This window comes from Pleurodeles waltl, chromosome 12 (genome assembly GCF_031143425.1).
Source record: "Pleurodeles waltl isolate 20211129_DDA chromosome 12, aPleWal1.hap1.20221129, whole genome shotgun sequence".
Lineage (NCBI taxonomy): Eukaryota > Metazoa > Chordata > Amphibia > Caudata > Salamandridae > Pleurodeles > Pleurodeles waltl.
The window spans coordinates 205,896,106-205,922,535 of record NC_090451.1 but is presented as its reverse complement, the minus strand read 5'-3'; the positions used below and the strand labels follow the sequence as shown (position 1 = coordinate 205,922,535).

At 44.6% G+C, this 26,430-nt stretch overlaps 1 protein-coding gene across 1 annotated transcript in view; it reads right to left on the bottom strand.

The window, feature by feature from the left end:
* The window catches only part of ACSF3 (acyl-CoA synthetase family member 3), a 359,801-nt gene that overhangs the window by 307,673 nt on the left and 25,698 nt on the right, over positions 1–26,430 (bottom strand). The window contains exons 3-4 of the mRNA XM_069216898.1: positions 9,218–9,373; positions 7,771–7,925 (exon numbers count right to left, since the gene is read on the bottom strand). Coding sequence (XP_069072999.1) covers positions 7,771–7,925; positions 9,218–9,373 — 311 coding nt within the window. The remainder of the gene's footprint in view (positions 1–7,770; positions 7,926–9,217; positions 9,374–26,430) is intronic.

Below are 26,430 nucleotides of genomic sequence, written 5' to 3'. Positions count from 1 at the left end.
GACCAACGGGCAGTGGTCACCCCAGAACGGATCCTGTTCCTATGCTGTCCAATCTGTATTTTCACTTATTGGGTTGTCTGGCATAAATCAGGGGGCAGGGGCACCATATACAATATACAACTTTTGTTGTGTTACAATATTTTAATTTCATACTGATATTGTTGTGCTCAAAGCATTTTGTGTTGGTTGTGAACTATTGCAATTATAGTGCCATCTCACTGGTTACAGTCCCCATATGTAGTCTACTTGTTTTGTAGTAATGACAAACAAAAATCATGCATATTTGTTGTAAATATTACATTCAACATTGGTAGCTGTTGGAGACAGCACGTTATGGTAGGCGAGGCCCTAGCCAGGCATAACCTAACACTCCCGTCAGAAGTGGGAGATTACACTCACTGTATAACCTGCGCTCACCCTTTGGTAGCTTAGCACAGAACAGTCTTGTTTATCACAGAGACAAGGTGTACTGCTTTGGCACAGCACAACCACACAATTAGCACACTGAGCATCACCAAAGAAACTTCACACAAGGTAGATGTAAATACAGTTTGTATTCAACACACACATAAATTAACACCACATGAACATCATGTAAATATGGACATAAATTACATTCAGAAATCTCACTAATAGTATGAGGTCCAACATTGTTAATATGAAATCAGCAATATGTACAAGTGAGAAAAATCATACTTTCCCTCCCGCTCCCACAAGTGGTACTACCACATTGGCAGCATGAGACGCACCCCAACAATCACCCCAATTCAATATAAAACAGTTTTAGGATGCAACCCAGTCCCAACAATAGCAGTAATGTATATATACAGAGAACTATAGCACAAGAAAACATCAATGTGCAAATGTGCACGTATTGGTAGGCGCTCCTTCCTATCTGATGCAGGGAGAGCGCAAGCACACTTCCCCACTATACTTACAATGGGAAAGTGCCCAGGGCACTAAGGCCACTCAAACAGGAACAGCAAAACCTCAAAGATGAGCCAATTCCCTTGGTAGGGAAACCCACGTGGGGGTTCTCCCATACCAGGGCACAGAACACCCTGGTGTACCTGCTCTGCCTTCTGCCTACCACCTGCTCTGCCATCCGGAGGGTGCTCTGGGGTAGCGGAAGGCCTCCTCAGGGCTGGTCCCAGTGCAGAAGATGCCACACTGAGCTTAGGCGCACCTGCGCCTCCACAGGCATGCACTAACAGCCCTATTAAATGTTGAACCGGCTACTCTAGTGGGTGTCACACTCAGTGCAACATCCCACTAGTGGCCAGTGCCACCCCCACCCCGGGTATATGCTGTACCTTTTTTATAGGGCACTCCTGGGTACAATACCTCAACCAATCACATAAGCGCCTCTTCCTGCATGAGTAGGAAGGGCACGCGCACTTTCCCCCTCCGGTACAGTGGGAAGTGTCCAGAGTCCTAAGGCCACACACAAAGAGTCAGCAAAAACTGGGAGAAAAAAAGCAAACAGTTTTATGGATATCCCCTAAGAAGGGCCATGTCCAACAGTGGCACACAGTAGTGTGATGAGGAAACATTCCGAGTTTCAAGACTGGTTTAATTTCCAGTCAGTCTCTTACTAAGGTCAGGAACGGAGCCTCTGTGTGTCACAAGCTTACAATGAGGAGCTGCCTAGAGGGAGGATTGACACCGGGTCTGCTCCCTGGAAGTGTAAGGAGCTGTGTGAGAAAGGACACAACTACAACAGTAAAGAACTGAGAGCAATGTGGGGACAGAGGAGACTGTCTGGAGCTGTGCTGTGCTGACTGCTCTCTTGTGTGGTAAGGCTATGCCATCTGAGGTGTGCCACGTTATGGATAGGTAGCACCTAGTTGTACCAGGGTTAAGGTGGGATGGGTGCAGATGATCCACACGGGCTTTAAATTGGCTTGGATGCTCGTCTTCTTAGTTTACTTAGCTCACCTATGGTGAGTTCAAGCAATCAAGACCCACCCTCTACAGAGGATTATTCAAGGATTATCAGCCGTCAGTCTGTGCCACTGATCCAATAGTCTGTACCTTTCCTGTGCCCCTGGAAGGATTTGCCAGTGCCCTGCACACAGTTAGACTCCACCAGGGTTCTATGATGGCACACCAGCACCCTCCCCATCCAACAACTGCCTGCACTATCAGCAGAGTCCGAAGAGTGTTTTTGAATCCAAGTGCTCCTCCGGGGGTTCCCAGTGCCTCCTGACCTAGATGTAGACCACAGTCCAGGGGGTGTACGGCCCAGGGTATCCAGCCAACCGTGAGCCTCTTCAGAAGTAGCGAAGAATAGTCCCTCATGTTGTACCCGCAGCTTGGCCGGAAACATAAGACTATATCTAAGATCTCATTCTCACAGTCTTTTTTTCACCGTCATATAGTTTCAACAAAGGTTTTGGACCTTGCAAGTAAAATCGGGAAAGATCATAATGGAATTGTTCTTAAAGCGGGGAGCCCCCAAAACTTGGGCATGTTGTAGTATGGCGTATCTATTCAGAAAATTTGATAAATGGGCAATGAGGGCTCGAAGCGCGCGCCAGGTCTTTGGCATTGGTGCCAATGCTCGATGTGCGCGCTCAATAGTAAAGAATTTGGGGAGCCCCTTGGGCATCAGGACTATAGTTATCCAGTCCTTCAAGAACAATTCTGCGGATTGTCCTTAAGCCCTTTCAGGAAAGCCTACAAAACATAGAGTGTTCCTCCTGGAGCGGCCTTCTCCATCTTCCACCTGGTCATCCAAAGTAGCCACAAGAGACTGTACATCAGTGACTGTTTTCTTAAGAGTGCTGAACTCTTTTAGGAGTTCCGAAACCTGAAACTCTGCTTCAGTGACCCTCTCCGACGCCTTCCTAGGAGTGGTGCACAATAGGCCCACCTTAAGCACTACAGAATCATTACTGGCCAGTGATCGGTCCCTGGTCCCCATGATTTCTGCCAGAGGGTCAGCCAGGTAGGGCCTAATGGGTCTTTGGGAGGCATCTGGGTTGTGTAATTCCCCCTCCGCACCCCTTTGCGGTAAGGATAGTGTATAATTGTCAGTTTTATTGGTCTGCACCCCCTTTTCTGGGTTATCCTTTGCCATCACAGCCATCCCCCAGGCTCCAATAATGTGTAATACAACAGCCACCGCAGGTCAGCAGTCCGATAATCCCCAGGCAGATCAATACTGGCTCAAGAAGCCAAAGTCTCAAGGGGAAATATGCATGCCCCCACAACTCAGGGGTACCCCAGTACCCTCAGCATTTTTGGAACAGGACACCCCCTGGAGCAGGGTAGCACACACTGACCAAGCTGTCCACCACCAAGTCGTTGTCCAGCAGTGTCCAGTCTCAAAGTTCAGGATAAGGGCGGCCCACAGCAGAGTCCACGCCCCCTACACCCCGCAATGTCGTGAAAGTTGGTCCAAAAATGTAATGAGGACTTTGGGGATCAAAGGCCCACCCTGAGACACTCCCGAATCGGTCCCTTTCCAACTACCGGGCCTCAAGCATCAGCACAGTACCAATGCTCGTGTCTCCAGTTTTTTCAGATTACCTGGGGTCGTCTCCTCACTGCAAGCCATCAGGGGGCCGAGGCACATTTAATCACTCATGGAAAGTCAACTGCACCTCATCAGCGTCGGGCCGCCCAGCCACCATCGTCACTACTTCCCTGGCACTCTCTGGCCGGCAGGAACTTGCAGCCTCCGAGTACTCACCAGGCAGCGTCAGCTCCAGCCACAGTTAGGGGTGCGGCACAGAACACCTCGGCAGTCCCCAGCCGCTGTACTGTCCAGCTCCATGTTCTACTGTATCAGAGTGCTGTAGCGCCTCTCTCTCCTTGCACCACAGCCCACCTCCAAAAGCACCAGCCCCGGCTACGGGGCAAACCAGTTCACCACTGCACTCCTGTAAGTTATTAGTGCCCAAACGGGGAGGGGGACCAGTAGAGTGGGGGGGGGGGGGGGGGGGGGGTAAATGTGCAACTTTTGGGGGCTATGTGTAACTGATTATGCCGGAGTATTAAGGGGCTGGCAGGGAGCGAGAAGTGTTACCGCTCAGCCATCTTGCCAAGCCATGCCCCCTACTAATATTTCTTCTTGTATAGTAATATAGAGAGTCTTGAAAGCTAGGAGTTTGCCAATGGGAAGCTAGTACAGTATTTCAAGGAGCAGTGAGATAAGATAGTATTCATGGATGCGTAGAACGTGTCTCGCTGAGGTGTTCTGGATTCTTTGCAGTTTTTGGGGCAAAAAGAGATGGTGCACTCATAACAACCTGTTTGCACAGGAATGTGTGGCAGGAGGGGACTTTTGTAGCTTGGTGCTTCTGAAAGGCATGCAGATGGGAGAAAATTCACTGAAGGGTATGAAGATTGTATGAGGTACTTTTTGTAAGTTGGCTCACTTGGAGGAACCAGAGACGGAGACTTCCCACACCCGGGAGGTATAGGGTCGGTTCTGGAACCGTTACCTCACTACTCTAATTGGGTCCTACGACCTTTGGTTGAGAAAACAAGATAATCCATGAAGGACACGAATCACTTCCTCAATATTTTCAAAGTGATTTCGTATGATCCGGTAACGGAAAGAATGGTCTGTCTAGACATCAAAGCATTTTACGCAAGCATTCCCCAAGAAGACAGCCTTTGTGTAATCACTCCTATCCTAGTACAAAACAAATGAATTGGGACGGCACCTATCAGTTGGATTATGCAACTGACTTTGCTAGCCCTCACTGAGAATTGCTTTGCATTTGAAGCCTGACTATACCTTCAATGGCACAGAACTTCCATGGGAAGCCCATTTGCTCCCAGTATAGTGTGTTTATACATGCACTGGTTCGAAGAAAATAATATCTGGACCAACAATCCATACCAGGCAAAAACCTGCCTCTGGTTATGATACATTGATGACATCTTCACCATATGACGAGGGAATGAAGAGGACTTGGTGCAATTCTTGCAATAGCTTAATGGCATTCCTATCCTTCACAATGAACTCTAACACCCACACTGTATCATCCCTAGATGTAACTGTTTAAGCTATCACTAGCATGTTATCTACTACTCTGTATACAAAGCTCACAGATAAAAATAGCCTTTTGCATTTTCACAGTGCCCACCTTCAAGAATTATGAGAGAACCTGGCCGTAGGCCAGTTCTTCAGACTGAGAAGAAATTGTTCTGAGCTAGTGGACGTCAAGACTGAATCAAATCTTCTCACAAAGAAGATAGAAAAATACCAGAAGATATGATTAGGAAAGCATAAAAGTGTGCATGTAACACCACTCAAGATGCCTTATTGGAACACGCACACCCAGAGAGACACAAGCTTTGATTTGTGTCACGACTTTCAATAATCCCTCAAAAAAAATTATAAGTGTGTACACACCACGCTTAGGCCTGATTGCATGCAATGATAGGCTGGTAATAAACACAATTTTTGTGTTTTTATGACCATTGTAATGCATGAGATAGATGTTCACCCGAGTGAATTGAAACTCCACCTGTACACGTTTTTATGGCGGGTACTTACAGTAGAAAAGATGTCCTTTGTGCACATTAAAGATGCTTGTCAAGAAGCATGATTACTTGCTTTGAAGTGGGACACTGCATGTACTTAACATGCACATGAGTGACTTAATAACGACATGGCCCTTGTCATGATGGACCTCCCTTTCTCTTCTTTTATATGAACAAATATGACTGCAAGCACATGGAAGAGAACATTTATTCAGATGTTACTGTTTGTCTGTTCTTTATGTTTCTCCCTTATTGGTACTGCTATCATGTTAGCAATTATCAGGAGAGTCTGAACACTCCCAGCATGCAAGATACTAGCACTGCATCCTTTCACACCTAATATATTTTTTCATGTGATAATACCGGAGCCATTGGATAATTAATATGTCCTGATGAAAGCCCAGGACCTTGTGCAGGCCAGTAACAGAGCTGAAACATGCCAATGGCCTTTAGAACCTAACAAACCCTCCATTTTGATATTTTTTTTAACAATGCCATCGCAGTCTGCTAATAAAGGGATACCTTTGGCCTACAACAGGTATTTTTTATTTTCCCTGGCAGGTTATCTTAAGTGCTCCCTGACATATGGTTGAGTCTACCTCAGCTTTTAGGGGCCAGGTCGAACCCGATGATGAAGCATGCCACTACTAGAGTGCATGAGGGTCATTTATAAAGAAAAGCTTTCGTTTCTTCATAGTCTAGTGTTGTGTTCCTGAAAGGGATTCTTTCCCACCTTTTCTAAAAGTGTCTGGGAATCCTACTCTTTTGGTAGTCGATACAAGGAAGAGTGTTTTCCCCAGATCCCCATCAATTGGAAATTCTCTTCCTTGTCCCTCCAAGTGACAGGACCTTTCCTGGCCCCGATTCACTGATATAGATACTCTCAACGTTCTCTTGTCTGTCAATGTTGCTGAGGTAGGAATTCTTCTAATGCTCTCTCTGTGATGGAGGCTTCCATGCTGTAGCTAATGTTCTCCTAATGCTCCTGACCGCGACCAATATTAACACGCTGTACCGGATGTTCTCCTAATGTTACCAAATGTGATAGAACCTTCATCTTTGAAGATGTGATGTGTGAAAATTGCTCATCGTCTGTTCCTAATGTGCATGACTTTGACGATACTCTGCTAGGACATAGAAATAAGGACCACAATTGCTCAGCTCAACCTCCCACCAATTTTCTAATTTGTCCCTGATGTTTCCCTGGACTTTCGATTTTGTCTGTCTTCTTCTGGACCTTAATCAGGAGGACCACTAGGCCATGAGACGAAGGGCAACTCCAGTGACTCTTGGTGTCAACTCGGACGGGGGCTCTTAATGTGTGCACCACTATTTTCTCAAATTAAGGCAACTCCCTCCAGCATTGGAGAACCTTTCCCACTGAAAGGGAGGGAGGGTGAGCGTGCAAGCATGCATGTGTGAGTAAATTTGGAGGAGGCTGCCTGGCCACAGTAACAATAGGGTCAGGCTATATCCCACCCCCTCTCCTCCAAAGTAGCTGTTTGTCAGGGATACCCTAGTTCTGCAGCAGCTGTGCCCTTCAATGATTCATTTATCTGACAATCAAAACATGCTGAGAGTAGGACTAGCCTGCCCTGACTATTACCTCCACCTTTGAGTCTGCTAAGGGGAAGCCTGGAATTCGCATGTCTATAAATGTGCCTCTATGCCAAAATATTGAACCCTAGTGACTCCTCGTCCAGATGGCAACCCTTCCTCTCCTTGCAGCAGCAGCCCAAGTATCCCCATCTCCAATCTGACATGGCATGATAGCCGGCCATCTGAAAACTGAACCACTAGCCCTGCACCAGAACCTGTCCAAAAACTATAGTATGAGAACCTTGCCTAAAAGCTTATATGGACTATTATCTGAATTCTTAGTGCGCAACACATCAGGCTACCACCATCATTTACCATTCTACAATATACATTTGTTTATTAAATAAATTTGTTTTAAAATAATAACCCTGAGTAGACGTGTTTCTATACTATGATTACATACATGTGTAACACGTTATCTGATTCAACCTTCACACCACTTCCCATGAGCTAGGCTTTGCTTTGGGCACCAAGCTATGCAGGTCAGACAAATTAGGGAGGCTCAATATTCCACCACAGACCCAGCAAATTGGTCAGTAGGGAATCCATCTTCTGTCACCTTTATACTGTTAGGGGATCCCTAGAGCTTGATGCATCTGGGTAAGGGCCTGACTCTTATCTGATGGAGTCCTTACACTTGATATGGTGATGGAAGCCCGGCTTCTGTACCTGATGTTTGCCTGGCACGTTGCCCGCACAAAGTCCTGGACATGGGGTCGGGTGAAATGCTTCTCATAGTAATCGATCAGCTTGGAGTAAATAGTGGGTACGGCCATGAAGAGGGAGATGTGCGGACTACTCCGACTCAGGAAATGCTCCCAAACCTGGAAGAGAAACAACAATAAGGCACCGGGGGAGAGTAGTTTTCACTGCGATAGAAACAGCACAGGCAGACGGGGCGTAGCGATCACTGTAAGAGAGTCCAGATTGAAAAGAAGTATGTTTAGCTCTGATAGAAACCCCACACTCTGATTAGGTATGGTATCACTGTGATAGAAACAACACACGCTGGCAGGGTACATATCACTGTGACTGGAAACAGCACACACTGAAGGGTGTATTTATCACTGCGGCACAAACAACACAGGCTGTGGGGGTTTGTTGCTGCTGAGTTTGACACAGTTCGCGAGGCGGTGTCGTCACTGTGAAAGAATCGACACTCAATGACAGGGTGTAGCGATGGGGTTTAGTGGTCGTCCAACTGAATTACCACACACTGATCAGCTACTATTACTATTGGTTACTGCTACTATCACACAATTTATGGTACTCAGTGCATCGACTTGATGGATGGAAGCCAAAGCCTCTGTTGACACTTCAACATTGTGACCTTTACGTCGCCACATCTGTCAGGGACTGGTGTTCAATCCACCGAGACATCATGTCGGCTAGATGCTCAATGGAGAAACGAATTTCTGAGCAGAAAGAGGCTATGGCTCGAACTTCATAACTGACTGAAGACCTTTTAAGGTGGAGAAGCAGGGTACCTTCAGTGTCCCACTGAGGGAAACACGTGACTTCCAAAGTGTGAGCATTTCTAGTTGGCTTTATTGAGGCTGATCTGACCGTAGGCTCACCGTCATCTGACTACTTAAGGCCTCACCCCAGGCGGCCCAGTAATGGGAGTTCCCTACCCCATCAGGAACACCTATGGAGTACTTCACCCAGAGACTTCAGATGCTGAAACCAGGCGAGATCTCATGGTCAAAGCGGGACAAAAACATTCAGGAATCATTGCGGGAACCAGGCTTCTGCAGGTTATTCCCCACAAGCACATAATTAGGAGTATTTCTAGAGACCAGAGTAAGAGATGCACACAAAGCGGGTAACTTTAGGGGGGGAGAAGGGGCTTGAGAACTGGGCAGAAATCGGCCCAGCTCGTTCCGCTGCCCTTACCAGCCTAGGCGGTGAGACTGCACATGAGCAATGAATTCCCAGATTGTGCCAGATCCCAGCGTTCCCTTCAACCACTGCTGCTACCCATAAGCCTGGTAGGCAGCCTCCATTATCGAAGGACAGCGCCGGGCGAGGTGCAGGGGGGCTAAGGGTTGGCCAGGCTAACAAGGGACAAACTAGCAATGACAGCGATGGAATGAAAGAACGAGTGAAACCTTACCTTCTGCGCGGAGAACTCCGGCAGCATGACACACGTGGCGCCCACCCACAGGGGGCAGAGCAGCTTGTTGACGATGCCGTGCACGTGGTGGAGCGGAAGCACGTGGAGGATGGAGTCTTCCTTGGTCCACCCCCAGCTGTCGATGAGGCCAGTCACCTGTGAGGGGCGAGAAATAAACAGGTGGGTTGTAAATGTGTAGAAACCCCTATTTCCTACTAGTGAAACAGCACGTTACGCTCATACAAGGCTCAGGTCCTTTGTCAGGGCATCAGGGCCCTGTGCTACAGCCAGGGCGGGAGAAGTAACAACTGGCTGAAGTGTACAGGCACCGGAAGGAATGCAATGGGGGCCTTAAGGGAGTGAAAGCTATTTCTGCTAATGTGTTTCCAGCACTTGAAAAGGTTCCTACTGTGACCATTTAATAGTTTCCTCCCAAAAGTTTGAAAAGGCTTTGTTTGGGGCAGGTTAGTTCAACAGTACAAATATGTACACAAATACAAAATGGAGGAGGGCAGCTGTGGTATAAGAAACTGGACAGTAATTCATTGTAACGCGCTAGTGATCGATTTTATCGAACATGTGGTTGTTAATCTGCAGTTAATCTCAAGTGGAACAGTGTGCATTATTGAAACCTATCTATCGCCAAAACCACCCCCTACGTTTGAAGCTCAGCTGATACTTCTAACACTATTGGCAGCTACCCTGGGAGACAAGATGATTACAAGGGTGATTTCACGCTGTTGTGCAAAGATACTCAGGCTAAAGGTGATCCGAGGCGGGAATTGTGGCTTGTTCGATATCCCACAGAACTCACCCATAAGAAGGACACATTCTCGGCTGGTGGTTCGCCACCAAGATTGCGCCTCATGAGATTAAAAAAGAGGGGAGAGATATTCTAATTTAAACTAGACTGTGCAAGAACTAGAACCGGCAGTGCTTTAAATGGGCAGGTACTGACCGGTGCTGAATACCTGCACTTCTTTTATTTGAAAGGGAGAGTTCCTGCACTTCTCACCATTGTTGCTCTATATTACAATGCATGAGTACTGGCACTTCTCAGGAGCAAACCGGTACTTTAAACAGAGAGCGCCTGCACTTCTATATTTTCATTTAAAACACTGAGAACCGGGGACCAATATATTCTGCCAAGGAAATTCGAGAATTTGAAATTCCAATTAAATGAAAGGGGACGCCTATTCTAACTAACAGGATGAATGATATCACTCTACCCCCCCACCCCCGGGATCATCAAGCTGTACATCTTATTCATCCACATGAAGTTACCCCTAGGTAAAAAATAAAAAAAAAATCTGAATGGCTTGACAATTAATTTCAAGAGATTTAGGTTCCAATTACTATTTGGCCAGTGATCCCATTTCTTCCTGGTTGCTCCTGCAACACGATTACAAATCTGGCACAATTTCTGCCAGACACAGGAGTCTGTCCTCCCAATTTGGGCCAGGTAAAACTCACTGCAAATCAAATGAGCAAATATTGCGAAGTTCTACTCTGCACTCCCAGGACAAGGTAAACATGCACCATTTGCAAGGCATCCTTATTTCGAGGTCTGCAGTCAGAATCGGATCCAACAGCTAACTACTGCATCTTGTACTATCAGTAAAATTTTGCAGCTGAAGGCACGTTGTGGCTAGTTACTTATGGCATGCCTCAAGGATCTCGCCTCTCACCTATGCTATTCAGGATCATCATCGAGCCATTCCTTCCTATTCCATTCCCCCAGACACTTAAAGATGAAGAGGCATGATCAAATGATGCAGGTAGGCACCTTGAATATCCCCGTTGCAGATGATGTAAAGAATCAAGGTGTGATCTCTGATCAAACTATGCTGCAAAGACATGGGAATCAGGTCACCTCATCGGTCAAATGTTACTTGAAAATGCTCAAAGGCTACGCCCATTTTTTGGAAAAGCAACACCTGGCAACAAAAGAAAGAATTTCTACAGATATCAAGTTGACTACTGTAATGTACTGCTTTGGGCCCTCCAAAGGATGGCATACAGCAGTTACTACACTTATCTCAGCAGCTCGTTGCCGGCAGAAGACTGCCTAACCCCACCTCGTGCCTCTTTCTTTACCCACCCTACACTTTGTCTCGTTATCTCATTCTTAACACATTTTTTTCCTCCCTGCTTTCGGTCACTGTTTTCACATATTCTCCTCCTTTCTCGCTCTGGGTCCAGTGACGAAAAATAAATCCTGGTCTCTAAAAATGTACGCTGCTGACCACCATCTGCAACCGCCAGCACAAATTAAGCCAGGGGTTGCAAGTGCATCTCACGTCCTGCAATACTGACTGTCTTCCAAGCTGGCATTATTAGCCGAGCCACATACAGCTCTGGGCCTGATCATGTAAAGCAGACACTGCAGATCCATCATCCCTTCTAACAACCCTCCACCGGGAGGAACTCTTCTACATGAACTAGGACACAGCCATGAAAGGAGGCCAGCTGGAGCACCGCTTGTGATCCCCGGATTACCTCCTGGAATTCCTTGGTTCCTCAGATCCGGATGACTCCACCAAGTTTGACTAAGTTCATAAACACTGTCCCTGCTCGACCTCGCTTCGTGCCGGAGGTCGCAGGCTTGGATGCCTCTTGTGGGCCTGAAGGCTCTACCGAACCCCCAGGATTGTGGGGAGTGAAGTGTCCCCCCCCAGCGCTCTGCTGTCAGAATTAGCTCCGACAATTGTGCTAATGTTCTATGAAATATCCATTGATAACTACATTCTCTAGTTAGCTTTTTAAACTCAGAGCTGTTAAATTGTTTTATCATTTAGCAAGCGAGGACCTGAACTCTCACTTTGCTTGGCTCAGAGGCTCTTGTATTACATTGTGCATACTTATACAGTGCAATCCTAGCCCCTGGTGAGGAGGGCCCTGTACACATCAACAGGACAGACAGTCAACATCTGAGGACAGAGACATGCAGGCACACCACATCGACAACTAGGGAAAATATAGATTTAGAAATAAAGAAGAAACACAGCATTACAGTGGGGTGAGGTAGGGAAGAAAAGGGATTCCCTCTAAGATGGTAAAAGCATTGTGAAGAGACAAGCTGACCTGCACCACATGCAGAAGAAGGCTGAGGTGCTGGGGAGCTTGTCCCAGAGTGACAGCACGTATCCAGGACAAGTCTGTTGACAGGTGCATGCTTTGGGGCTTTTAGATATCTAACCTGCACAGCGATGCGCCCCGAGAAGTGCGCTCAGCACCAGAAGCATCAGATTGAGAATGAGGGCAAGGCGTACTCAAATGGAGTACCTTCCAGATCACATAACAATCTTTGAGGTGGATTCTGACGGGAGAGGGGGCATTGCAGTTCTTTCAAGGAAGGGGATGTGTGCTTGAACTTACTTTCTTAAATAGAAAAGTGATTGTTGCTGCTGAATATGACTTGGAACAGCTCTCCTCTATTGTGTAGTATCAGGAAACACTGCATTGTATGCATTTAATGTATGTTGGATACACACTACAGTCAAGATTCATTTAGCATACTTTGCTTTTGCACAATATTTCAGCCAATATAGAATGAATTAAAAAAAAAAAAACAGCATTCCCTTAGCATTCTGCTAGCTCAGTGTGACCACAAAGATTGAAGGTTTCCCTTATGTTGTTGAAATTGACTGTAGGAATGCCTGCTGAACCTAAAAACTGCTCGCAGTCACACCATGCACCTGTATGCCAGGAGTTTGAGACTACTACTGCCATTTTTCTCTATAATCAGTCTGAACTGTCACATAAGATTTCATAAAAGGAAGCAATGAGACGAGCACCAGTGGCCAAAATACTTGTAATTGGCTTCGCTTTTAGACATCAGGCTGATATACTGTGTGTTTTATGTTTCCCGTCAGATAATGTAAAGACGTGTACCTTTTCCTCCTCATTAACCATGTTCTCCCATAAACGAGACACCATAATGATATTCCTTTTTTATTACTAATACTAGAAAGTACTGCAGGTTCAGATCATAGTTCCAAGGACCTGATTCACAAAACCTTTTCTATGACATAGTTGTGTCTTACTCCTGACATAGCTATAACTTAAGCCTCAATTCCCAGGGGTAAAACACACTTTCTCAAAGCAACTGAATGTTCACACATTGGGGCCCACGTGTGTTCTAACACGTTTGTGCAGGGCCATACCCAGAAATGTCCCCTTCGTCTTCTGTTCCATGAGTCCATTATCATTAGGCCACAGGAGCCCATGGTCTACCTACAGCTCTCATAGTTCATTTTATCAATTTTTGTTTCAAGCTGGAAGGCCTGTAAACCACCTATCAAAGGCACGGTCCACTCTCACCTTAATGCTGGAAAATGAATGAAACCTAACTCATATGTTCATTGCAGTCTCCACCGAAATGCTGCAAGGGCTCACCTGCAAAACACAACCCTGCTAACTTCTTTCTCTTTCTTTGCAAGTTCTGCTGATGGTGGTTTCTGAGGCAAGAGACAACCGAGACTGAGTGAGACCATATTATTTGATAGGCTTGAGTAGGATGGGTACTGGCCAAAGAAATGCTTGTGTAGTAAGGAGTGGTAAGGAGTAATCACATATTTCTATTCTAATCTTTAGGACAATTAAAGACCATAATCAATGACGTAGGATGACATATGATAGGATCTCTTAAGTATCCAGAGAGGTATCCATATTTTGGCACCAGAAGTACGCAACGAACGCCCTCTGTGCCTGCGATCTAATGATGGACCACCTTGTGGAAAGTGTCCAGTTTCGATAATGTGTAAGAATTTTGAGTTCTATCCCAAACCCTTCTGGAGACGAAGCCTACAGAGAAGGCCTAGCGAATTTACAAACTTGGTTGGCAGCTGAGACCTTTACCCTAAATTACATAACTAGCGTTCCTCTTCTCCCTCCACCACTAAAATTATTTACCATCTGCAGTTCCATTTTGAAATAAACCATCACCAACTTGTCTAACCTCAAATGTTAAGGTACTAGATACAATAAGCTTGTAATATTATCTGGCCCATACCCATTCCTAAATGCAGGGGAGGAGTTTTAAGCATGGATCGAATATGTCACACAAATGGATAAAGAATAGACCTGTCCAACAAAAGAGAAAAATGTGCACAAGAAGTGACAGTCAGTGCGACATGGTTGGAAGTTAAAACAAGTGATATGCTGATGACCTTTAAAGGACTACATTGTGTCACTGAGAAAGGGACAGCAGTCCTAGTGAAATAACCAAACAAGCAGAGAAGCTATGAGTGTCGATCATGCAGTCCTTCTCATAGTTAGCAGTTACCTAATAGCAAACAGGACTTGCAGGCCATGTGGATGGGTTGTCCCAGATTTAACCAAGCACCCAGGAGACAAAACAATTTACTGCCAATGCAACTAAAATTGGAATGCAAAAAATATATTCTTGCATGCAAGGTTTTTTGGGGGGGTGTCCTGTGTAGTTAAGGTTTACTGGGCATTATCCTGTGTAGTTCATTTAGAGACTTAGAATCAGTGTGACACAATAGCTAAGACTCTATAACTGCAGTGACCAGGCAGTGCTTTACATTATAAACTGACGGATGGGTAAGATAGTACTCTTAGGATTTAAGATACAAAATGAAAACCAAAGTTACAACCTCAACTGCTTTTATAGCTCCTTCATGCTAGCCACTAGAATTCTAATTAACACCAAGACCTATGGCCAATGTTGGGTGCTGAGTACGTGCTGGACACGTCCTCAGCACCAGCGCTAGGGTGCTGAGGATATGTCCCTCGAGTCGACTCACACCCACCCACAGGGAAGCGCTGGCGCTCCCCCATGAACCAAAGAAAAAATGTGACTTATGAGGGATAGATAGAACAATCTATTCAGTCAATAATAATACTTCAATTATTACAGGACTTTAGTTATTCTCTTAACTATATTCATCAGTTATATTAGTTACCAGAGAACCCTTCTAGGCAGTAGAGTCAGGTTTAATTAGTTTCTCAAAAATGAAACACAGAATTTGCAGTGATTGTACATACAATGTAATATGAAATGCAAAGAATACAAAACTCAAAATGCAAGATACAGACGCCTCATAACAGTTCATGTATACTAAAGACGTTCTAACGGTTTACATATGTATAGATCCATCCCAAGGTAGTTCAGTAAACCAGATGCCTAAAGTCCATATGTCATATCCACTGTGATAAGGATAATTATGACGAAATCACACATCCTTCATAATTTGTTTGAGAACTGCTTGTTAATAAAAGTCAACGCCTTTCAGCCTTTTCCTTCAGGCCTCCTCAGGACAAAAAGAGGAGTTTGAACCTTTGAGCTCTAGGGCTCATCCAAGCTACAGGTATCAATCGTACTCTCATATGGGTGGAAAACACCCACTATTTGACTAGAAACAACCGCCATCCGAGGTGCAGCTCCTCGTTGTTCAAGCGTGGTACATGCGACAGGACTACATATTTCTCACAACAATGTACTAGCACCAATGAATGCATGCTAGTTACCCGGGAAATCCTCCTCGAAGGAAAATAAACTTAGCCTGCTCGTGGGGATAGAATCCTCCTCGCCCCATCGATCCCCCTAGCCAAATGCCCCCACCAGATATGGCAGCAGAAATTCTTCCCATGCCACCCCCTCCCCTGGCGCGATGATGACATCAGCGCGTGCATGGTGCACCAGCATCATCATAAGGAGCCAGGACGGGCTGGAAGCCTTTGGCTTCCAGCACTTCGTGGGTCTATGAACTTTTTGTGGTAGGTCCGCTTGCTAGGGGAGGGAGGAGTGACGAGGTTCATCGGGAAAAAGGAAAGAGTTTCCCTTTCTCCTGGGGTCTCTCTTCAGTGCAGTCCTGCTATTGGTTCCACAGGGACAGCGACTGTGCAGAAGGAATGCACCCATTAGACACCAGGGGTGTCTTTTTGGTTCAGAGAGCAGCCTCTTGGGCAAGGGAGCTCCCCAAAATATACGGGTATTTGATTTGCCCGTTTCTAAATCCCCCACCACCCCCCTCCCCCCCCCCTCCCACCTTGGGAGAAGATCAGCCATGTTTTTAGGCCTATCTGCCCCCCAGGTTAGTGGAAAGCCACTAGACATCAGCAATTATATTGGCGATATATTTTATGGGAACGACCCCTTGGGCAAAGATCACTCCCCTCAGGGGCACAATTTTCCCTTGCTTCCACCCGCCTTCCCGGGGTAGATTGGCCATTTTTTAGGCCAATCTGCCCCAGAGGGTGTGGGAATGTACTACACACCAGGAATTTCTGCATGCTAGGGAGGGACCCCTTGGGCAAGGTCACTTCCCAAACTATTTGGCTGTTTTATTTGTCCATTCCCACTGCCCCAGGGGGGGTGGAAAACCACTGCACACTAGGTACTGGATTGTACATATATGCTGGGGAGCGACCCATTGGGTAAGGGTGGCTTCCCATTTTTGGGTACCTGTTTTGGCTGCTTTCTGCCCCTCTCAACCTTGGGGAAATTTTTTATGCTGATCTTCCCCCATTGGGGCAGACAACTACTAGGCACCAAGGATTCTTTTTTTTTTATATATGTTGGTGGAGCAGCCCCTTAGTGTGTGTGGACTGGCTTCTGGCTGGCAATGTGTGTGGTTGGCATTTGGATGGTGGTGTGGGTGAACCAATGTTTGACTCGTCTTTGGCTGGTGTCTGGGGTAAGGATCATTCCCCTCTGGGGTGCCAATTTCTTGCCTTTGCTTTGTGCCTCCAATAGGGGCATATCATACATTTTTTATGCCGATCGGCAAATAGGGGAAGAATTCATGGTGTTTTGTAAAGTTAACTGTTTTATTTCGTGTCATAATTTGCATTTGTGATCTTAATGGTTTATTTCTTCTTTTTATTTTGGTTCAAAGGATTTTGATTTCCTCTGGGTTACTCCTGCTTGAGGTTTTGGAAGTGGTGATCTCAAGTTGCACACATTTGGTAAGGAACATTTTTTGTAACGTTTACTTCAAATGAGTACCATTGCCCTGCCTAAATGTTTTTTTTTTTCCAACAGTTGGAATAATTGTGGCATATTTACATTTTTTTTTTTTTTTTTTTTAATTCATGTTTAGATTTGTGCAAGAACTGTATTGAGTTATCTTGTGTGTAATCTTTTTTTGTTTTTCTTTTCTAGGGGGATATCTTTGGTGCTCGCTGTGACTGTGCAGAGTAGGTGCAGTTGATCCTCAGTCTAGCTGTCTGTGGCAAGTGAAATGTATCTTTTTAGAGTATCAAGTTCATTGTGTGTATTGTACTGTAGTGTTGTCCCCATATTATATGTCAATAGTTACATTTAATGTTTGATACAGCTGCTTTTGTTGAGTTCTAATTTGACACAGCGTGGGTTATTGTTGTCTTGTTTGTTCTGTTAGTTTCACAAGTCAGCATTATGGCTGCCCGCAAGCTGACCACCCAAGCAGGTTGTAGGTATGCTTTTTGAATCTGCCTCTGAACATGGCTTTGAGCCTGACTCTGCATCTGATGTAGAGGACCAAGTTGAAGATTCTTGCAGTGAGTTTTCTGTTTGAGAGGAATCATTTGATGAGGAATCTACTAATAGTGCTGATGAAGTGTCTCTTTGAGGGAAGGACAGAGATATGCTGGTAGTGCAGCAAGGGCAAGCTGGTCTGCATCCAGGGGCTGGACGATTTCCCATTGGATGTGTGGAACCCTAGGTTGCCCCTAATATGGTGCAGCCTGTTTTGCCAACCTTTAGTAGTGCTCAGGGTGCAGAGTCAATGCAGAGAACGTTTTGCGTATCAATTTCTTACAACTGTTATTGATGATGTGTTTCTGAATGATATTGTTGAGCAGACTAATTTGTATGCAGAACAGTTTTTGAGGAACAACAATGCCACACTTAAGACCAACCACAGAGCTACCCACTGGATTCCCACAAATCTGCATCAAATTAAGAAGTTCTGGGGTTTAACTTTCCTGATAGGATTGATAAGGAAGCTATCACTGTCTTGATATTGGTCAACTAGTCCCTGAATGGCAACTGCTATATTTCCAGCAACTATGAGTCAAGATCAGTATTTGCTTCTGCAGGGATGCAGTATTTTGTGGATAATGCTACAGCATTCCATAAGATCACCCTGACCGTGTCTTCAATATTCGGCCTGTCCTTGACCATTTAGTAGATTGTTTCTCAGAGCTATGTGTTCTAGGGAAATATACATATGTGGATCAGTCTCTGGTCTTGTTCACTGCTCGTTTAGTTTTCAGACAACACATTCCCAGCAAATTAAGCTGTACATGCTGTGTGAAAGTGCCACTGGATATGTGTATAATTTCAGGGTTTACAATGGGAAAGATACTTCTGTTGATCCCCCTGGTTGTCCTTCCACTTTTGGAGTCAGTGAGAAAGTTGTGTGGGAACTTGCCAGATCAATTTTTCCTAAGGGTAATCATTTATACATGGACATTTTCAACAGAGGTGTGCAATTCTTTCAAGAAATGTTCAGAATGGGTACCGTGGCATGAGGCACAATAAACTCTAACCACAGAGAATACCGTAAAGCGCTTGTGTGTAAAAATACTTGAAAGGGGACAGAGCAGTGCTTTGCATAGTAATGAACTCCTTGGTGTGAAACTTTCAATCAGAAGAGATGTCTGCATGCTGACAACTATTCATGATGAAAGTACTGGCTGCCCCTGAGACTTTGGGGTCAGGTTGAAGAAATGTGCAAACCACTGTGCATTCTAGACGAAACAAGCACCTGGGAGGTTTAGCTGGAGAAGATGAAAGGTTGGAGCCTTACAATGCTGCTTGAAAGTTCTATATTTAGTACATGAAGTTGACTGTTCATCTACTTCATTTAGTATTCTTCAATGCTTTCATTGTTTTAACAGATCGTTCACCAGAATCCAAGAGGACTTTTGTACAGTTTCAGCAGTTTGTAATAGGCAGCTTTGCGGCAGTTAGGCAGGCAAATGTGCCTGGAGTCAGAGTAGCAGAGGATGTGGCTAGATTGAAAGATTGCAACTTTCCTGAATACATTCTTCCAACACCCAAAATAACTTTCCTTTCAAAGATGTATAGTCTGTGTCAGAAGAAGATTATGAAAAGAGAGCCAGATGTGCAGCCTGTGTGTCCTTTTAACCCTCACCTATGTGTGCCACATGGTTTGAATTGTACCATACAAAACTCAAGTATTGGGAGCAACTATGACATAAAAAGGGAACTGACTGTGGTCTATATTGCTATATATATTCTGGTTAGATACCTGGTTGGCAGTAGTTTGATATGCTTAGTTACACCTGTTCTGTATGCAGTCATAGTTGTTATTTCATATTCTACCAATAGGTTGGTTCTTTCCATTGTGTTTTTTAGAAATGAAAGTGGTATGGAGCTTCATGGTGATGTCCGAGTAGCATTTGGCTGGCGGTATGTGTGGTGGACATCTGGCTGGCGGTGTGTGTGTGGCTGACGTCTGGCTGGCGGTGTGTGTGGCTGACGTCTGGCTGGCGGTGTGTGTGGCTGACGTCTGGCTGGTGGTGTGTGTGTGAACTGACGTCTGGCTGGTGGTGTGTGTGTGAACTGGCGTCTGGCTGTCGGTATGTGTGTAGTGACCAGTAGCCAGTCACTATACACACAGACTATCACTGAAACGCCAGTCCACACACTCCGCCAGCTGCCAGGCGTTGTGATTGCTGTGTCTTAACTGGCGTCTGGCTGGCAGAGGGTGTGTGTGTGTGTGTATAGCCACTTGCTGCTGGTCACCAAATACACACTGGTAGCCAAATGCCAGTCCACACATTCCACCAGCTGCCAGGCTGTGATTGTGATTGCTGTGCTAGTCCTGTGGGTGTATAAAAAAAGTGATGGGTCACTGAATGGCACTGTTTGTTGATGTGAGTGTTGTAATGTGCTGGGCCCGCAGCTGGCAGTGTGAATGGTTTTGTGTGTGTGCGACACATGAAAGGTGTGTGAATGACCTGTAAAGCAGTTGTTGCCTTGTTGTGGCTTTACAACTTACAAGCTGCGAGTCACTGGTTCAGTATTGATAAATTATAATTAGCTTACTAACACTGAATACTGCATTGTTCATTTTTGTGAAATCTTTTTTAGTAAAATGTGCACTTTTTACTCACTGAGTGCCAAATCCAACCAGTATGTGTGTGAACTTGAGTAGTAGATGGTGGTGCAGTGATATTTGTCTTTTCTGTCTTTCTCTGCCAGGGTGTACATTGTTTCTAGGGCAAACCTACCAACCCCAGATATTTTCATAAACTAGACACAAGGGGGACTCCAGGGTGGTGTGTCTTGTGTGGATCCCACAAGTTTTGTTTTTTACCCAGAAGCCCCTGCAATCCTCAAACATAGGCTAAAAACATACCTTTTCTTCATATTGCTGTGACTCAAACTACTGAAATCTGTGAGAAGCTGCAAATATCCTGCCGCCAAGAGTTCCCATGTGTCTCCTGATAAAAATGGAACTTCACCTGAGTGGGTAGGCCTAGTATCCACAAAAGGGTGGAGTCCCAGACGCAATGTGGCAACATCAACAAAAGGGGTAGCTGCTGTTTTAGGCCTGGGCTTGGCTACCAGCCAGGGAAACCTAGCAAATCGAGGCATTTCTGAAAACTAGACACCCAAGGGAGTACAGGGTGGTGTACCTCTCGTGGATCTCACAAAACTATCTTACTACAATGCCCTGCAAAACTCAATAGTTGCCTATAATTGCACTTTTTCCATACATTTCTGTGATTTATTCTTCCAGAATCAGAAGGAATCCACAAAATTCCTATCATCCAGCATTCCCCACTCGTCCTGATAAAAATTGTGTTGAAACTTGTGTGGCTGGGCCTAGTGCCAGTGATAGGAACCGATCAAACTAACGTCAATGGGAGTCCTCAGAAAGGTATCTGGGTTTGATCTGTTTTTGTCACGGGTCCCTAGGCCCAGCCACACAAGTGAAGTACTTTTTTAATCGGGAGACTGGTAGGAATGGTAGGTAGAAGGACAATTATTGCTGCCTACAGATTAAAGAACTGTCCATCACAGATATGTGAGGAAAATCTGTTTCACAAGGGCTTCTGGGTAAGAGAACCTGATGAAAGCCACAAAGGTCACCCCTCCCTGGATTCCTCTGGGTGTCTAGTTTTAAAAAATGTGCAGGTTTGCTAGGTTTCCCTGTGTGCCAGCTGAGTTAGGGCCACAAATCCACAACTAGTCCCATTTAGAAAACAAAAGGGTCAGTTTTCAGTGGAAAATGTGATGTGCCCATATAGAGTTTTGGCACCTTTCCTGTCCCAGCCAGTAGCCCTACGCACACAAGTGCGGTACCATTTTTATTGGAAGACCTTGGGAAATGGTAGGTGGTAAAAAATGTGTTGCTCTCTACAGATTCCAGCCTTTCTATCACAGAAATATTGGGAACATTTGTTTTTTAGTCAAAGTTTGAGGTGTGCAAGGGCTTCTCGGTAAGAAAACCTGGTGAGAGCCACACAAGTCACCCCACCCTGGAATCCCCAGGTGTCTGATGTTAAAAACTGTGCAGGATTTTGTTTCTGCCAGCTGAGAGAGGGCCCAAAATCCACAGCAAGCCATATTGCAAAAGGGATCAGTTTTCAGTGGAAAATGTGATGTGTCCATGTAGCGTTTTAGCGCCTTTCCTGTCCTGGCTACTAGCCCTACGCACACAAATGTGGTACCATTTTTAATCGAGAGACTTCAGGGAACACAGAATAATAGAACAAGTGATATTACCAATTGTATTTCTTCACATTTGTGCCTTCCAAATGTAAGCCAGTGTGTAGGAAACAAAACCATTTGAGAAATGCCCTCTAGTTCACATGCTTGTATGCGTACCCACAAATTCAGAGATGTGCAATAAAACCACTGCTTCTAAACTCCATATCTTGTGCTCATTTCAGAAACACATAGGTTTCTTCGATACCTATCTTTCACTCTTTATAATTTACCATATGAACTGCTCTATACCTGGAACACGTTGAGAGAGCAGCTCAATTATTGGCTCTGGGTAACTCGGGATCTAGGAAAGCCCACAAACCCTATGTATCCCAAGAACCAGAAAGGTCTAGCGGATGTATTGGTACATCGCTTTTGCAAATTGGCCATCGCAATGAGAAGTTACAAATGAAAACTTTGTCACAAATGGACATTTTTTCCTACTAATTTTTAATTTTATTTTTATTTCAACAGCTAGTTTCTACATGTACCCAAATTACCTCTTGCTGAATTCAGAATTTTGTCTACTTTTCAGAAATCTCTCTCTAACACAAACTAGAAGTAGGTTGAAAAAACAAAAATTAGGAAAAAATGGGCTACCTCTTTGAAAAATGCCAAAACTGTGGTAAAAATAGGTTTGATTCAGCTCTGCATGTTCCTGAAAGCCGGGAAAATTGGGGCTTTAGCACAGCAAACCTTTTGTTGATTACATTTTTAGGGGAAAAAAAACACAGCACTTTTTTCTATTTTTACCCCAAAAAAACAACTCAAAGTTTAGCTATATTTTGCCCATTTTCTAAGTCCCCTCCAGGAAAATCCACAAACCCTGGGTACCTTTAGAAACCCTAGGATGTTAGTAAAAAGGACACAAATTTGGCATGGATACCTTATGTGGAAAAAAAGTTATGTATGCCAAAGCGCCAACTACCCCAAATATGCAATTACCATACTAGGGGGGAAAAGGCTTAACAGCCAAGGGATTAAAAACCAATTTTGTATACAAAGATGCTTTTGGATAACAGGTGAGGAAAAAAAAAACGTGACTTATTCTCAGCCATTGGGAACTGCTCTCTACCACGCACCGTCCATCATTTTTTTCTCACCATGCTACCTCAAACAGGAACCAACAGTATCCAGATAAGCCTTCCTCCTGCTCCAGCAGGAACACTCCTCCATGAATTGCTGGGCCAGGTCACCTCTGAATGGGAACACAAGCAACCCCAGGCTGTTTTGGACAAGTTAAACCTTATCAGTTAGGTATAGCTTGAATCCTACAGAACATTGAGCAGGGGACCCAACTCTAAGCATACCTATCACACTTAGGTTGTTGCACTGAGGAAAACAAAAAAGCAGTGGGTGGAGTGCTTGAATTATTCTCGGCTATTTTTAATTACTCGGGGTTGCATTCATGTGCATTGTTTTTCTGCCGACTTTGCCATTTCAGATATGACAGCTGGAGACAAAAACTTACTAGAAGTGCTCACGTATCTGGGTGATATAACTGACCATAGTAATGATTATTGATAGTTAAGGAATGACTGAAAGGGAGGAGACTGAAATTATGCCTGGGCAGGTGCCTCTTCTCTCACTGGGTAAAATGCTTGTAATCCCAACCACTGGTGATTGTTCAAAAGCACCATCCAATCTATAATTGTTTTGCTCACTGATCCACTCTAGACAGAGACCAGACTTATACAGATCAATCTTAATCATGCTCCAATAGGAACAGTCCTGATGGAATGGCCAGGCCATGTCACCACAAGCAAAAAAGACTGGTTTCGTCAGTGAGGTATAGTTTGAGTCCTAATGCATAACGAGCATGAAAGCCACGGCGGACATGCCTGTCGCTCTTACAGCAACTACTTAAAAAAAAGTGATGGAAGGAATGCTTCAATTTACCAAATGCTTATGCCACATTCCGCTCCATCTTTTTTTACTTATCGTGCTACACTAGACAAAGATCAGTCATACCCAACTCAGTCCTGGTTCTGCTACTATGCAAACTGTTCGCCCGGTTCTGCCAAGCCAGGTATCCTTCAAATTAAGGGGACCTTAAATGGGAAGACATGCAACCCCCGATTCATCCTATTCTAGTGGTTCTGTTATTCTACCTTGAAATCTGTAGGAAATACGGTCGCAGTACCGTGCACATATGTGAATCCACCAGAGGTGGGGGGTGCTTGGTATCTGTTCTACACCTTAAAACTAAGAGACATGAAGAGTTTCTTGGGGTTTTGCAATTGATATATACATTTCGTGCCAGTCTTTGAGCTTTTAAACAGCCTATTTGTAGGCCTCATGAAAGGACGTCCTTTGAAGATGAAGAACAAGAAGACAGTTGCATTTTAACTTCAGCCATATCATGTGGCAAGGGAGCCTTCGGGTCCTTAATGGACACAAACCTTCCAACCTTCATAGAAGAGTTAACATTTCTGCAAGTCTGTCTTTTGCATCCCAAAAGCAGTGCTACCCATTATGTGTAGATTTATGTATCTAGGACTAGAAGCCATTCCTCATCATGGCGAAGGAAGAGACTCCAGGCCTGTTACCTATGTTATCAGTAACATGTCCTGCTCCGAGGAGAGCAACCAAGGCGATAATTAGAAATTCCTAAAGATCAAATGAGCAATGACAAATATATTTCAGCGTTACCTTCAAGGGGTAAACCTCACTGTATTAACTAATTTCACCGTCTGACTTACATGCTCACATCAGCAATGTTGAAAGCCACTGGACATAGTTGTCCTTTAAAGGTGTGACTGGCAGCTGCAATAAAAACATGTGAGGGCCAACACTGATGTTGACGCCCGGTCTTCATCTCTGCATCCCAGATATTCTCTGATTCGACCTCTGTGACAGATCCGCTTAAAATATTTCATTCTGCACATACAGGCTGTGTACTGCTATAATCTTGGGTGAGCCACATATATCGTCTAGTCCTCACATGCGTCACATTTGTTAGAGCACCAAGCACATGTTTACCTCAGGGGCACTGTTTAATGACACATTTGTGTGCTTGTTACCAGTTGGTATATGCCTTATTAAAAAATTTATAAAATCATATTTTGTTTTATCTTCTTCCGATTAGGGACCAGTGTATTGTTTCCTTATCTTAAATACCCCAGGTCTCCCTTGTGTTTAGTACAATCCCAAATATTCCCTGGCACAATGGGATTATCTATCAATAAAGGAAATCAAAGATTGTTAGCAAGATCCTGTAGGCCCAAACTGCACATGCCGTGGAGAATCACCTGTGTGCCTAAAATGACTATGAGCCAAATGTGTTGAATTTATATCGGTGTATTTCAGCAGTACAAGAATCAGCCTGACCTCTCCACTAAGATTCCACAGAGAACACACCAAGGCACCAGGCAAACAATTCCAGAATATCAAGCAAGAATGTTTTACTGCACTGGAAAAACTAGGCAAGTTAGTGTGATCTAGAAAATGCACGCATAATTCTTAGAAACTGCAATACACTGTGGTACTAAAAGGAATCCTTCAGAGTTGCTTTACATATTAGGGAGGTATACAGTCTTATCATTCTACAAAATAGTTTTAAAGTACTTGTACATGACTATTCTAACCTAGGCGTTAAAATTCATATGAGCTGGGTCACCAGTGGTTTACTGGCCTAGATCATGTAAAGAACAACTGCAAAACCTGTAATAGCTAGATAGCTCACTACCACTGCAGCAATGTAAAGGACCTTGCAACTTAGCATGATTGTATTTCACAGTTACAACGGGGGAGATTTTGAGTGTTGGCAAACTAGTGAGATGATAACCCTGGTGTTGGGGTGGGAGGGGAATCAAGAGGACTAAAATGTCCTCTTAAAGTTCTCAAGAGCATGCTCAAATGAAACTTATACATTAGGCACATCAAAATCCCATGATTATCCAAAATGAAGCCAACATGCTGTAACAATAGTGTATGCATGTCACTATGACAGGGGTGATGCTACCAATTTTGCTCCATTATTTTTTGTTCAACTGGGATGTTTGAATACCAGTGGACATTTGTTTTAGAGGATATATCACATTTATGCAATTGGATGGGTCTTCCCAATGTGCTGAAAGAAATAAACCCCAGTACAAAAAGCAGTTCACCAAACAAGAATTATGTCTAGAAGACTGGGTTCTTTCGAGTTCCGTATGAAACACAGGAATGGCCCGGATTGGCGTGAGGAGAGATTGCATCTCATATGACTTGGATAGACTATAGAGTTCAAAAGGAAAGTTGCCAGAATGGTTTAAATACTTAAGTTCCCAGATCCTGAACGCACAAGAGAGAAAGCATAAAGGCCACCTCAAAAGGAAAGTGTGCCTGCATCAGGCACCACCCCAGTAAGATTTGTAAAATTTGGTCTGGACCAGTGGTTCCCAACCTGTGGTCCGGGAACCCCTGGGGGTCCGCGAGAGCCTAGAAAATTAAAAAATATTTACAAATATTGACAAATTAGGTCCCCAGCTTCCAGTAATGACTCAGGCGGGGGTCCCCGGATTCCCATGATGATTCA